The sequence below is a fragment of the Oculina patagonica genome, chromosome 9 (genome assembly GCF_052425735.1).
Source record: "Oculina patagonica isolate OP01 chromosome 9, crgOcupat, whole genome shotgun sequence".
In the NCBI taxonomy this organism is placed as follows: Eukaryota; Metazoa; Cnidaria; class Anthozoa; order Scleractinia; family Oculinidae; genus Oculina; species Oculina patagonica.
The window spans coordinates 18,459,190-18,475,336 of NC_135766.1; the positions used below are offsets into that span (position 1 = coordinate 18,459,190).

General features: G+C 36.8%; 2 protein-coding genes across 3 annotated transcripts in view; both read right to left on the reverse strand.

The window, feature by feature from the left end:
• The window catches only part of LOC144665003 (platelet glycoprotein IX-like), a 38,484-nt gene extending 31,134 nt beyond the window's left edge, over positions 1-7,350 (reverse strand). Inside the window, exons 1-2 of the mRNA XM_078526191.1 lie at positions 7,288-7,350; positions 53-114 (exon numbers count right to left, since the gene is read on the reverse strand). Of these exons, the coding sequence (XP_078382317.1) occupies positions 53-95 (43 nt within the window). The 5' untranslated portion in view covers positions 96-114; positions 7,288-7,350. The remainder of the gene's footprint in view (positions 1-52; positions 115-7,287) is intronic.
• Positions 7,351-15,107: 7,757 nt separating this feature from the next.
• Positions 15,108-16,147, reverse strand: part of LOC144666333 (adhesion G-protein coupled receptor D1-like) — a 28,777-nt gene continuing 27,737 nt past the window's right edge. For both annotated transcript variants that reach the window (XM_078527737.1, XM_078527736.1), the window contains one exon: positions 15,108-15,651. In XM_078527737.1, coding sequence (XP_078383863.1) covers positions 15,385-15,651 — 267 coding nt within the window. In that variant the 3' untranslated portion in view covers positions 15,108-15,384. The remainder of the gene's footprint in view (positions 15,652-16,147) is intronic.

The following is a 16,147-nucleotide window of genomic DNA, read 5'->3' on the forward strand; positions in this document are numbered from 1 at the left end:
CCTTTGAGCCTCGTAACAACTGAAGTAAGCCACTGTAAGTAATTTCACATACCTAACAGAAGGATGATGGCCCACGCGATATCCCTGGATGACATGTTCGTATGTTAAGTGGCCCTGGAATAAATGATATTTCTTTATTAAACATTAAATTTAATTCGCGTGTGCCACTTGTTTCTTATAATTGAACTATCGTGTATTCTGAAAAATGATTTGTTTGTTTTTTTCTTTGTCTTTTTGATATATTTTTTTTATCAGTTTAGCAGTACGGTTTCATACCAACCACCAAAAATCGAGGCCTTTTTTTATTTCAAAGGGGAACCTACACTTAAAGGGATTAACATGAAGACTCAGGGCTTTACCAAAAGAAACTTCATTGACACGCAACTATAAGTTAACTCGCGAAGTTTTTTCGAAATTTTGAAAGGAGCATTTACTCTATAATGCTGAAACTTTTAGTAGCTGTTCATTTATCCCTTGCGGAAATTTTGATATGTCAACCATGTGTCATGGATATTTGACGTTTATCATAACAAGTAGCGTCATAATTACAAGCAGGTCTGGCCTAAAATCGTTTAACATTTTTCTTTGTTTTTCCAGTTGTTTGAAACAGAATTGCACGATTTGTTTATTTTTACATAGCATAAGCTTTGGAGCATGTTTTTGCATCAATTTTTGTAATTTTCTGACTTTCTAAGAAAATGATGAAATCCAAGATGGCGGATCCAAGATGGCGGCTCCTATGACGTTTTGTGACGTCAAAACCAACGAAAATGTTGTCATCTTGTAGAATAAGCTAAGGGCTTTCTGCACAGTCCTAAATAATTTCACTGTGCCTTAATAGAACGAAAACCCTGGGAAAGGGGTTTCATCACCCCCACCCCCCCCCCCTTGTTTGAGTTTGTTTGTACGTCCGAGGGTTAAGACACTTGTTACTTTGCCATGTCTTTTTGTGTCAATGGCAGAATGATGGCTCCACAAATGTAACTGATGGGTTTTGTTTCTAACAGAGGAAAGAAAATCATCCTTCAGAATCAGCATTAATCAAATTCTGAAGTATTATTTTCTTTCTTCTGTTAGCAGTTAACCCGGCACGCTTCCCAACCAGATCAATTCTGACGAATAAACACATAGAAGCGTTATTCCCCAAGCGCCTGTCGGTTCCTTGTTTTTAAAGACACTGAAGACATCACCGTGAAACTCTTATGAATATTTCCCTCGCATGCGACCTGTAGAGCTAATTCAGCATTAGATTTAGTATAGACTACTTTTTGACCGATATTCTTTTACTGAGCAATAACTGTATTATTTACAAAATATCGCCAATTTTTAAGGTAAAAAAAATGACAAAATAGTGGCTTTGGTAAGACAAATTAGACGTTTTAAATTCTTCTTTACGATTTCCTTCTTTCTTCTGTTAGAAAATGATCGCGCTCTCCAATCTGAGCAACTCTGATGAGACACACGCATAAAACTAAAACCTTAAGCGCCAGACAGTTCTTTGTCTTTTAATAGCCTAAAGATCTCAGCATGGAAGCTCTTATGAATATCTCAACAAAAGACCTCAACGAGCAGTAGATTTAGCTTTGATTACTTTTTCAATTGAACTTTTAAACTAACCACACAAGCACCCCTTCCATGTTTATTACAAAAAGCTGACACTTATCTGAATTGACCTGACGACAGAGCGTTTAACACAAAAAAGTTATTTAACCTCAGAAATAGGTTAGGGCATTTTTTGGTTTGCCAAGTCCAATTTCTTCAATAACGGCATGATTGTGTCGCGAGAAAAAATGTTTTTTTTTTTTTAAGTAACCTTATATTTTGTTTTTCTTTCTTCTTTTTTTTTAGCAGATGATCGCGCTTTCCAAGCAGAGCAACTTTGAAATAATATCAGAAAATCGGTTCTGTTTTTAACCCTATCCAGACCGGGGGGGGGGGGGCGGAAAGTGCCCGCGCCGACTTTGAACGCTTATAACATTTTTAATATTCAACCAAACGCTGCCAAACTTTGCGACTTTATCTAAAATTTATCTGGGAATAATTTGGTAGGGTAGGTTGTTGTGTCAGGAACTTGACATCACCATAGCAACGTCATTTTGACAGGCATGTTTTCCCAAATTTGTAATTTTCGTGTTTCTATTAATGAAAAATAACTTTAAAGCAATTATTTTTACCTGTTTACGGGTGTTAAGCACATTTTTATTGGTTTTGAGTATTTTCCAGTAAATTTTGGGCGGTTTTCTGACGTTTTGAAAAAATTTCGAAATCCAAGATGGCGGATCCAAGATGGCGGCTGTTTTGACATTATGATGTAATTGTCACGTGATGTGACGTCATCATCCCACGTGACATATACCAAAAGATAGATTTTGGGACATACTATATATCCTGTAAGTTTCATTGTGATTGCTTTAATATTCTGGAAGTTACGGAGGGGGGGGGGGGGAATCCGCCCCCCCCCCCCGGTCTGAAAAGACCAAAAAAAGCCCGGTCTGAATAGGGTTAATACACCAAAGACGTCACATAAAAACTCTTCTGAAAATCTTCCTCACACGCGACATGTAGACCTGACTCAGAAAAAGTTTAGTTTAACTTGCTTATTGCACTGATATTTTATATTAACTACCCAAATAACCGGAATTTTGCATAAGATGAACTAAGTTTACTGTGCCGAAAAGTGACCGACAATCATAGGTTTAACCTGAAGACTGACCGCTTCACTAAAAGAAAGCTATTTGACACATAAAACAAAAGTTAAGGCACTTTTTACTTTGACAAATTAAGTTATAATTAAGCGGAATGACAGTTAAATAAATAAAAGCGATTTTAACATACCGGAAAGACGACTTTCTTTCTTCTGTTAGCAGATGATCGCGCTAAAAGACCTGAGCAACTCTGATAAATAAAAACACACAAAAACGTTAGGCCCTAAGCGCCTGTCGGTTCTTTTTTTTTCTTTACTACACTTAAAACATCAGCATGAAACCTTTTATGAATATCTCCCTAAAAGGCCAGACATGAAGTCCTGACTCAGCAGACATAGATTTAGTTTTGTTTACCTTTTTTCACTGAGATTCTTTTACTAAACACCCAAATAACTGGATTATTTACAAAAAATCGACCAATTTTTAATACTGAAAAGCTGACACTTATCAGGATCAACTTGAAGACTGAGTGCTTTACACAATGAAAGTTACGTAACGCAGTCCAGTTGTTCTGTCAATAATTGAGCGATAGTTTTGGCGAGAAAAATAATGCAGTTTTAATTTATCTCAAATAGTGTTTTCGCCCTCTTCTTTTAGCAGATGATCGTGCTTTCCAAACTGAGCAACTCTGATTAATTAACACACAGAAACGTTAAGCACTAAGTGGATGTTGGTGCTTTGTTTTCAATAGACAAAAGACATCAGCACGAAAACTCTTATGCATGCGAAATGCGGAGCTGACTCAGCTGAAGATTTTGTTTTACTGACTTTTTAAACTGAAGCTTTATTGAACCCGAATATATAACAGGACTATTTATAAAAATGGACTATTCTTAATACAAAAAATAACCTACACTTATCAGAAGTATAGTTTTGTTCATGGCACAATGTTTGCCTCGGTAAGAAAAATTAGACGTTTTATGTCTACTTGAAAAATTTAATTATTTCTTCTGTTAGCAGATGTTCGCGCTTTCCAACCGGACCAGTTATCCCTGAGGGCTTGTCGGCGTTTTTTTAAATACACTTAAGAGAGCAGCATGGAACCTTCTATAAATATCTTGCAAGCAGGACACATTACTATCTTACTCAGCAGTGGATTTAGTTTTGACTACTTTTTTTTTCACAGAGACTTTTTATTCAAAACCGCAATATACCGGTATATTTACAAAATAAAGAGCATTTTTTAATACAAAAAGCTGACATTATCTGAATTAACCCGAAGACAGAGCGTTTAACACAAAGAAATTCATTGGGTGAAGGAAAAAAAAAAGGAAAGGCAATTCTTGATTTGCAAAGATCAGTTGTGCCAAAAACATAACGATGAGAAAAAAGTTTTTCTTCTTCTTTTGCTAGCAGATGATCGCGCTTTCCAACCTGAGCGACTCTGATGAATTATCACAAAGAAAAGGAAGGCCCAAACACGGATCTGCTTTCTTTTTATAATACAGTAAAAACATCTGCATGAAATTTCTTATGAATATCTTACTTTTATGCGACACGCGGACCTGCTTCAGCAGAAGGATTAGTTTTGATAAGCTTTTCCTCTTAGATTTTGATTCACCACCCGAATAACCGGACTATTTACAATAATCAAGGATAAATGGAAAAATAAATTTCCTTGTGCTGCGTGATACTTGTTAAAGTACAAATTATAAAATAAGTTCTCGCTGAATTAGTATAAAGTGCCCTTAAAATAGTATAAAGTTCCATACGTTTCGGGCTCAGCCCTTCTTCAGTGGAAATCATGCAGTTGACTTTCCACTGAGAAAGGGCTGAGCCCGAAACGTATGGAACTTTATACTATTTTAAAGGCACTTTATACTTATTCAGCGAGAACTTATTTTGTAATTTGTATATTTACAATAATGGACGACACTAGGATAAGCCTAGAGGCTGAGCGATTTCCTATTACAAATTTATTTGGCAGAGGAAAAAAAGCCCTTTTTGCCAAGTCTAGTTGTGTCAACATCAGAGTGATGGCTTCGGCAAGAGAAATAGGGGGTTAAATTTGCTGAAAGCCTATTTTATTTATTCTGTTAGCAGATGATAGCGCTTTCCAACCTTATCAACTACGATGAGTTAACACAAGAAACGTTTAGATCTTAACGCCTTTTGGTTCTCTTTGTTTTAAAACACTTACGACATCAGCATGAAAATTTCTATGAATATTTCCCTCAAATCGGACATGCAGACCTGACTCAGCAGTAGATTTATTTTACTAACTTCTTGCACTGAGATTTTATATTAATCACCCGAATAACTGGACTATTTACAAATAATTAATGGACCGTTTTTACTGCGAAAAGTGACCGTCACTGATCGGGGTTATACTGAAGACGGAGCCCTTCACGCACGAAAGTTACTTGATACAGAAAAAAGGTAAAGGCACTGGTTACTTTGCCAAGAAGTGATTTGTTAATGGCACAATGTTTGCCTCGTTAAGAAAAATAGACATTTTATGTTTACTTTTAAGATTATTTTTTTCTTCTCTGTGCAGCTGATCGCACTTTCCAACCTGAGATGTTCTGATGACAAAAATAGAACGTTTATCCCTGAGGGCTTGTCGGCTCTTTTATAAATACACTAAAGAGAGCAGCATGGAACCTTTTATGAATATCTCGCACGCAGGAGACATTAATATCTTACTCAGTGGTAGATTTAGTTTTGACTACTTTTTTACAGAGATGTTTTAAACAAAACCGAAATAATCGGTATATTTACAACCTGAAACCATTTTTCAACCTGAGCATTTCTAATGACAAAAAGAAACGTTTTTTTCCCTGAGGGCTTGGAAGCATAGAACCTTCTATGAATATAAAAAAGTTTTTCTTCTTCTTTTGCTAGCAGATGATCGCGCTTTCGAACCTGAGCGTCTCTGGTGAATTAGCATAAAGAAACTGTAGGCGCCAAACGTGGGTCTGCTTTCTTTTTATAGTATACGTACAGTAAAAACATATGCATAAAATATCTAAATTTTATGCGACAAGCGTACCTGACTCAGCAGAAGAATTAGTTTTAATTAGTTTTCCACTTTGATTTTTATTCACCACTCGAATAGCAGGACTGTTTACAATAAAAGCCTAAACGTTGAGCGATTTCCCAGTAAAATTTTATTTGGAACAGAAAAAAGGTTAAGCCCTTTTACTTTGCCTAGTCTAGTTGTGTCAAAAGCAGAATAATGGTTCGGCAAATAAGACAGGGTTTTTAATTTGCTTAAAAGATAATTTTATTTCTTCTGTTAGCTGATGATTGCGCTTTCTAACCAGATAACTCTGATAAGTGAACACAAGAAACGTTTAGCCCTTAACGCCTTTTGGTTCTTTTTGTCTTAACACACTAACGACAAATTATATGGATATTTCCCTCAAATGGGACATGCAGACCTGACTCAGCAAAATATTTTGTTCTCTTAATTTTTTTGCAATGAGAATGTATATTAACAACCCGAAAAACTGAACATTTTACAAAAAAATTAATATATATTTTTAACTGGCACAAAGTAATCAAATCTCATCAGGATTGGCCTGAAGACTAAGCGCTTTACTCAAAGACAGATCTTTGACACAGAAAAGTTGAGACATTTGTTACTTTGCTAAACCTAGGTGTGTCAGTGGTAAAATGTTCGGAAAGAAAAAACAAAGGGTTTTAACTTACCCGAGAGTTGATTTTCTACCTTCTGCTAGCAGATGATCGTGCTTTTCAGCCTGAACAAATCTGATGAATTAACACACAGAAACGTTGGTCCCTAAACGTCTGACGTTTGACTGATTTCTTCTTTTTTTTTCAAATATACCAAAGAGATCAGCTTGAACCTTTTATGAATATCTCCCTCGCAGGCGATATGAAATCCTGACTCAGCAGAAGTTTTAGTTTCGCTTACGATTTTTCACACTGATATTTTTTATAAGTACCCAAATAAATGTACTATTTACAAAATTTGAACCATTTTGAATGCAAAAAAGCTGACACTTATCAGAAATTGCCTGAGAACTGAGCTCTTCACCAAAAGGAGGTAATCTGACACAGAAAACTGTTAAGGCATTTATTGCGTTGACAATGATATTTGTCTGAACGTCAGAATGATACTTTTTGTAAAAACTTCACTTTACCTAAAATCCGGATGATGTGTTCTTCTGTAAGCAGATGATCGCGCTTTGCAACCTGAGCAACTCTGATGATATAACACATGAAAGTTAAGCCCTAAGCGCCTGTCGGCTCTTTGTCTTTTAATACACTAAAGAAATCAGCATGAAAATCGTTAAGAATATCTCTCTCGCTGTGACATTTAGACCAGTCCAAGCAGAAGATTTTCCCCAAAATATTTTGTTTTATTTTCTTTTGCATTGAGATCATAACCACCTGAATGACCGGACTGTTTAGAAAAAAAAAAAATGGACCATTTTCTTGTACAGAAGGTAACCGACACTTGTCAGGATTTACCTGAAGACAGAGCGCTTTACCCAAAGGAAGTTATTCAGTAAATAAAAAGTTAATGCATTTAATTTGTTACTTTGTCAGGTTTAGGTGTGTTAATGGCAGAATGATAGTTTGGGGAAGGGAAAATAGAGGGTGTTTAATTTACCTCAGAGATGATTTCTTTCTTCTGTTAGAAGATGATCGTGCTCCCAACCGGAGGAACTCTGATGAATTAACACACGTAAAAGTTAAGTTCTAATTATAAGCGCCTGTCAGTTCTTTGTCTTTTAATACACTAAAGAAATCAGCATGAGAAGCGTTATGAATATGTCCCTCGCTGTGACCATCAGATTATCGCGACTATTTTAAAAAAATGAACCATTTGTAATACAAAAAGTATAAACGACACTGATCAGTATGTTAAACTGGAGACTGAGCGCTTTACACAAAGTTAGTTATTTGACACAAAAAATAAATAATTGAGGCATTTTTTTGGTTGTGTCAATAGCAGAATGATAGCTTCGAAAAAAAAAAGGGATTTTCAATTTCCTTGAAAAAAATATTTTTTCCCTTCTGTTAGCAGATGATTGAGCATTTGCGCTTTCCAACCTGAGCAACTCTGATAAGTTAACACACTTAGAACTTAAGCGCCAGACGGTCCTTTGTCTTTTAATAGACTAAATAGATCAGCATGGAAGCTCTTATGAATATCTCCCTCGCTGCGACATTAAGACCTGACTCAGCAGAAGATTCAGGTTTGCTTACATTTTGTAGCGATATTTTATATTAACTACCCGAATAACCAGACTATTTAGAAAATGGACCATTTTTACTACAAAGGTATTTTACAATGATCATGCAGGATTAACGGGCAGACTGCGAGCTATACTCAAAGGAAGCTATCTGACGCAGAAATAATGTAAATGAACTTGTTGCTTTGCCGAGTCTAAATAGTTGTGTCAATGCCAGAATAAAATTTTCCGGAAGAAAAAAAAAGGTTTTTATTTTTATTTTAATTTTTTTTTTTTTATTTTCTCCCTTGCAGATGATCACGCTTTCCAACCTGAGCGACTCTGATGAATGAGCTCACAGATACGTTAGCCCTTAGTGCCTACCGAGTGTTTGTTTAATCAGCGTGAGAAATCTATTGAATATTTCCCTTACTTAAAATAGACCTGAGTCAGCAGGAGATTTAGATTGGATTGAACTTGATTCTAAACTTTATTGTCTGATTTTGATATATTTGGTCTACGATATTACTTGCCCCCGATGCCAGTAAAACAAATAATCAAGGCGGAGCCTAGGGTTGACGTAAAAACAAGGTTTACACACTACAGTACATAAAAGGGAAGAGAGAAAATATTAAAAATGACTCCTTTTTCAATGAGATTTTTTATTAACAACATGAGTAACTATTATCCGAAAATGGATCATACAAAAAAAGCCGATGCTTATCAGTATAAACCTGAAGATTAAGAGGAAGTTAGTTAGCTCAGAAAAAAATAGTGCACTATTTTTGTTCAAGATCAAATCCGAATCCGCCTTATTTGAAAACTTTGTGTGGTATAGCTTCACTGAATCGGACAGTAGGTATTGCTTTAATGCCAAATAGGTATCGCCTCAATGGTTTTTTTTGCGTCAATTCCGCCAACATACAAACGAAGACATACTGAGGTGATCGGAACTTTGTTTAGTATTCGAAAAACCCGACTATTTCCAAACGTGGACCATTATAGTCGACGATAATCACGATTAACCTGAAGACTCAGCGCTTTACCTAAAAGAAAAGTAATAGAAAAGTAATAGACATTATCCAGAATAAACGTGACGGAGCGCTTTACCCAGAAGATGTTATTTGAGATAAACAATGTTAAGGCACTTGTTGCTTTGCCAAGTCTAGTTGTGTCAATGGGAAAAAAAGAGAAAAGAGAGGGTGAAAAACGATTTTTTCTTGTGTTAGTATATGATCGTGCTTTCCAAAAAGAGCAATTCTGATTAATTAACACAAAGAAACGTTAAGCCCTATGCGCCTGTCGGTTCTTTTTCTTCTAATAAACTAAAGACTTCAGCATTAAAACTTTTATGAATATCTCCATCACATGCGACATTTAAACCTTTCTCAGCAAAATATTTGTTTTGCTTACTTTTTGCACGGCGATTTTATATTAACCATCCGAATGAGCGGACTATTTAATTTTACAAAAAATTGACCATTTTTAACACAAAAAGTAACCGACACTTACGAGGAATAACCTCAGGACTGAGCGCTTTACCTAAAGGAAGTTATTTGACACAGAAACAAAGTGAGGCAATTGTTGATTTGCCAAGTCCAGTTGTCAATAACAAAAAATGGGTTTTTAATCTACCTGAAAGGCGTTTTTATCTTCTTCTTCTTTGAGTAGATGATCGCCCTTTCCATACGGAGCAACTCTGGTGATTAACACACAGAAACGACAAGCTTCGAGTCCCTGCCTGTTCTTTATTTTGAAAACAATAAAGACATGAGTAGGAAATTTCTAATTAATATCTCACTCGCATAAAAGGGTACGAAGAATGAAGGATACAAACTGATCTTTAGACATATTCGTTTTCCTCACCTTGACACCGAGCGGAAACTCATAGCTCAAGCTGCGTTTCACAGTACGCTGCTTCTGAACAGACCTGAACTGCAGATAGCTGTGATCACAAGACCATCCCTTACTTTCCAATGGTTCAGTCACACCATCCTTAATCTGACTCACTGAACCTTCTAGTAGTGTCTTTTGGTCAGCTTTTGCCGTATAATGAATAGAATATTTCTCCTTCTCTCTTACATGGTCGGTCGAATTATCCGCTTCAATTTTTAACTGACGCTTCCTCGTGTAGGACTAACGTCGGAGCTCTGTTACGCAATCTGTCATTTGATTGGTTTGGAGAGCTGCTAGTATTTTCTTACTTCAGACCGTGGTCATCTTGTACACAACATTATGTAAACGAATAGAGATGTGCCAAAGATTTAAATTAAAAGTGCAGATGTTTAAACTTAGACGTTTATTAATCATGAATATGACATCAAAGCTTGAAAATACCTTTGCGCGTTCTCCTAAAAATAACCAAAAGCCTCTTGATTGCATAGGGAAATTAATTAAACTAAAATATATTCACTGTTGATTTGTTTGCTTGATAATACCACTGAAAAGCTTATCGCCACAGGTTTTGCTCATTTACCAACTGATAGCTATCAAGGACTCGTCCTCGGTTTATTCTTCGGTAAATTCTGCTTTTTAGCCTAGTGACCCATCAGACCGGAGCTTTTCCCGGTTTCAGTAGCATGAAGCCACTAAGAATATTTTTCTTCTCCGTGGAAGGAACGGCAGTTATGCTTTTTTATTTTACCACAGAAGAGGAACATGCACTGTCTTCATTTAATATCGTAGTTGAGACGGTTTTAAGTTCTCGACCGACTTGACCTATGTAAACAGAGCATGCAGAAGCAGGCACTTTGATGTCGCAGTTAGGTGGTTTAATTTCTCGACGGATAAACATAATTTGTGTGTAATGATTGTGTTTGCTAGTTGCCAGATTAAAGCAATAATATTTCTGTTCTTACAGAGATTGATAGAATATAGTATTCATACCACAGGGGGCCCAGACAAACTGTTTGTGTATGGACTGTGCACATTTACATTTTTATAGAGAATGTATGGAATTTACCGCATGGTTTGTAAAATGGTGCAAAACATTAACAAATTTGTGCTGAATAAATTGTTAAGTTTCCTACCTTTTGTGTAGTGTCGTTCTTTTGGCTCGAAATGGCGAATTTGAGTCGATTGAAGGGTATTTTGCTTTCGCTGTTTACTATACATCTAATTATATGGAAAGGGTGGAAACTCCAACAGCTCCAAAGTAGAACACTTCCAGCGCCGAGCCGATTTTCGACCTGATAATCCCATCGCACAGCTTTCAAACTACGCACCAGAAAAGAGGAAGGCTTGACGAATCTTCTCGTATCATTTGATCGAAAATTTATCCAAACGGTCCGGAACAAGCCCTCAAACGAAAACGGGTATCCAAAAATTTTAAGCCGTCCGAATGCGTAGCACCAATTTGTGGTGCCGAAGGGAAACGCTATTCCCCAGCCTCTTTGTGATTGGATACAATTGAACAATGGTCGTTCAAGATTTTGTTTCGTGGATAGGGAGGCAAAGGCAAAACCAATACTCAATAGTATAGGGAGTGACGTCAATTGTGCGACACAACCTTAGGACCCTCGCGCAAAATATGGCAATTATGACGGCGATGCCGAAAGCGACGCATTAACATTTAAATATGCGTCGTTGTAACTTGTCAGTGTGGCGAAGTAATTATGAAATATTCATACTGACTTAAGAAACGAGTAAGTACCTACATCTAGTCGGTATGAGTTCATTTTTAAAGCTAGCTAGCTTCAAATAAAAGTCAGCGTTAATTTTTCAACGAAAAAAATATTTTACAGCCCTAAAAAATATCAGGCTTTAGTCATCTCACCTAGTTGTTTTACAGAGATTGCAAAACAATACACCCACATGTGAAACTCTCGTGCAAAACCGTTGTTGTGATTTGCTATTCTTTTGTTAAGGTCCAGCTGTATGGGAAAACCCCGCGAAGTTCCATCACGACTTTCGTAGCGCAGAAAATGTAGGCGATCGCGAGTTTGCGGGAAAGTGGGATTTTTTCGCGACATACGAATATGGCAAGGTACTCGTGTTTGAGTTCCTTTATTTTTCTTTCTGTTTTTGATGTTTTAAACATTTATGGCTGCAATCACCGAAATAGTCCTCATTTTCTAGGTTCGAAACCTTAACTTCTGAACAATCTGAAATCCTACACGGAGCCGAAGCTGGGCACAATATTCTTGTAACTGGAGAGGGAGGAACAGGGAAATCTTTTGTGGTGAAGGCTATCAACAGTTGACTGCTAAAGCAAGGGAAAAAGGTTTTCATTGTTTGTGGGAGCGGTGTTTCGGGAAGAGTGTATTTGGAAGTAAATAAACAGACGTCAATGGCGCACTCCTTTTACTTCGACGCATACAAGTTACAGCGACGCATATTTAAATGATACTGAATCGCTTCCGGCATCACCATCGTAATTGCCATTTGCGTGAGGGTCCTAAGGTTGTGTCGCACTATTGATATCACTCCCTATACTATTGAGTATTGGTTTTGCCTTTGCCTCCCTATCCACGAGACAAAATCTCTAACGACCATTGTTCAATTGTATCCAATCACAAAGAGGTTGGGGAATAGCGTTTCCCTTCGGCACCACAAATTGGTGCTACGCATTCGGACGGCTTAAAATTTTTGGATACCCGTTTTCGTTTGAGGGCTTGTTCCGGACCGTTTGGATAAATTTTCGATCAAATGATACGAGAAGATTCGTCAAGCCTTCCTCTTTTCTGGTGCGTAGTTTGAAAGCTGTGCGATGGGATTATCAGGTCGAAAATCGGCTCGGCGCTGGAAGTGTTCTACTTTGGAGCTGTTGGAGTTTCCACCCTTTCCATATAATTAGATGTATAGTAAACAGCGAAAGCAAAATACCCTTCAATCGACTCAAATTCGCCATTTCGAGCCAAAAGAACGACACTACATAAAAGGTAGGAAACTTAACATTTATTCAGCACAAATTTGTTAATGTTTTGCACCATTTTACGCAATTCTACAAACCATTCGGTAAATTCCATACATTCTCTATAAAGATGTAAATGTGCACAGGTCATACACAGTTTGTCTGGGCTCCCTGTGTTCATACACCTTGTTGAACACAATTTATGTATTATGTGTATGAATGATAATTTTTGTGAGTTGTTTCCTTTTAACTATTTTAGATTCAAGTTTTCGCTTGTTGATCGACCACAACCATAACGAATCTGACGAATTAGGATCCAAGAATCTATTACCTTTTTCCCTTTGTAACGGAATACTACTGAGAACGACAAATGACCCGAATGATTGTGTTTATCCACTTTTCTACTTGCGGGCTCAAAACTAGTCATACACGCTTAGAGACAGCTTTTATATTAATTACGAGCGATAATGACCGGCTTCTCTTGCTGATGATGCAGCAGATTTGCATGTGCCACATCAGTTCGCCGTCGAACATTTAAGAAATCGAGAGTCGACGAGACATTCAATTCACCGTAGTTGGCCGCAATTGTCCTACTTTTTTAGCTTTTTCCCTTCGCTGTCGCTATTTCAAAAAAATTACTCTTAGTTCTCCACCATCAGAGAAATGCAAATTTTTAGAGAAAAACATTGAATGACCGCTCATACTGCGGGAAATATAAACAGATGGACAGTGATGGGGCCAATAAGTTATTTTTTGTGAAAAAAATTGTCAACTCTTTTCTCTATTTACTCGTGTTCGCCGCAAGATCGTAACGATGTATGTCATTTTTGAAATGTTCCTGTTTTTAACCCACTCTTTGAATCCCTGATCTCAAAATTTTGCGATCGGTAATTCGCCAAAAACTACAATCATTTCATTAAAAGTAAACGATCCCATTAAAATTAGTAGTCCGCGAAGGATTTCGCACAACCAATATGAGGTATTTTAATTCGAATCTACATTATTTCAAATATAACATATAAAACGAAGTGAGCTTGAGCTAAAAGTAATACCGCGAGCTTCCGCAAGAAGTGGATTCTATAGTCTTAAACTGTGTTTGCGAGGCTGTCATGTAATAGTAATGTAAGTAGTTATGCTTTTATTGTAAATAGTCGTGCGTTTTTAACATGAGCTTCTGGCTCGGGAGATTGGGCAACCACTCCAATGTCTACGACTTTAAATAAATACCATACCATGCCAACACTTGGCGTCACAATAGCTTAGGAATGCTGACGACGAATGAGCCCCAGACTGCAAGGATTTTAAAGTCGTTTAATTAAAATTAAAGACATAAAAAATAGCCAAGGTGCGTCGGTGATGCTCCTTTCCATCTCCCTTGTCAGCCCTCTCTTATGAAGAGAATGGGTCGTTGCTGTTTTTTTTTTTTCTTTTTAATTATTATTCTTTCTGTAATACCCTACAAGATCCAGCCCTTCTCATAGGGTTACAAGGCTTCTACAAATTCTGCTCGGCAAGCTTAAGCAACTTTTTGCGGCCAAATAAAATTGTGAGGAATTGTAAGCTTTTTTTTCCACGTCAATGACAACTTGCATTTCTGAATGAGCCTACCTTCAGGTTAAAAGAAAAATAGAAAAATAAGCAAACAAGCAATTAATAGGATTATGAGTGTTTAGTTTTGTTACATGTGAACTAACGATCCCAAACCCGCCAGTTAACAAGTGGGCCAACGTTAAACGTTTCCAGCGGTTATTCTACCTAGCTAATTTATTGAGCCGTCCATGCATTTGAACTTCAATTAACTATTGCTGGTTTTCACTGTCACGCAATCAAAAAATATATTCGAAACCATTCAACTACAGAAGATATGAATTTCAAATATTATAGATGATAAATAGATTAACAATTTCTCCAAGTTTCGGGTCTTTGCGGTGTACCGCTCGCGAGTTATTTTCCGAACCTTTCTACGCAAATTTATAAAGCTTAGTATGGAGCCACCATAACTGTCCTGCCGAGGGACACAGTAATGGCCGCCGTGATGTCAGAGAAACCATCTGGAACTCAATTCTGTTTACAACAGCGGCCATCCTTGGCTTAAGAGCTAGTACACTTTCACATAAACACCACTTATTATATCTGAAATTTTCAATCTGCACAAAATGGAAAGGAAGTGCCTTTTTTCAAACGAAACAGCTTTGTCACGGCACTCAGCTTGATGTCACATACGGCAGAGAACTCAAAGATTCAAAATGCTCTGTTCTAAAAACGAATGACACTATCGATCTAGAAATTTGCAAAAATATATGTTTTTAGTTTATCTTTCGCCTAATAACAACGAAAATTTAACAGGCCTAGTGAATTTTGATTTCAGAATTTTATGACGTAACATGAAAACCAAGAATTGGAACTTAAGACGATAAAGAAATTGTAGCTGTAGAAAGTAACTTTTTGCATGTTCAGAACAACTTTTTTTCTTTTGTCGAGCAACTCTTGAGGAAGTTTAAGGCATGTGCAGTCATATCTACTGTTTTTCAACGACAATGATTTGTCGTAACACTTTAACTATAAGGATTTGTTCTACCTAAAGGCCACTGAGGCATCACTGAAACTATCGTGTTCCCACTAAGGGAAAGTTTTCATTCCTCGATACGTTTGTGTAACTGCACAATGCTTATAAATCAGCCTAGGGAACACAGCTTTCTCTGGAATCCACTCTATTCAGAGAAATTGGCGAGACCTGATGTCGTCTAAACATTAGGTCAGGACTCTCTGTACTGCAGCGGAGGTTAGTCATGACATGCCTTTCCTGCCTGGCGCTTGAGTTTTCCACCACCGAGCGGGAGTTTGGAAAGCTGTTGTTCCTCCTGTTTTCCCATCTCTGCTTCTTTTGTAGATACGCAGCGCGGATATCACTGCTTCGGAGGACGTGCATCATGAAGATGAAAAATCCCTAAAAAGATATGTGCTTTTTTGAGTATATATATGCAACCTTGTTAACTGCCCTACTCAAAAAAAAATGTTGGTCATTTTTTCCTTTTGAATATTACCAAGTTTAATATATCAATTTTCAAACATGGCACCGAGGCTTTCTCCCTAACTTCTTTATTTTATTTGTAATGTGTAAGTCTCTTGTGGGTTTGCAGAATTTCTACTTCCCTTCATGAGGCATGCAGAGTAAGACCTTCATCAAGTTTGACAAAATGGCCTTCTAACCCATATGGTTTTGTAATTGAAAAAATGTTAAATATAGAAACAAATTGCCAACAACCCAAATAAGATTTCGGCCAACAAGATTTTTTTGCCCTACTCAAAAAAAAAATGTTGGTCATTTTTTCCTTTTGAATATTACCAAGTTTAATATGTTCCTATTATTATTATTATTATTATTATTATTATTATTATTATTATTATTATTATTTTCAGTACCACTATTGGCTAGGAAAAAT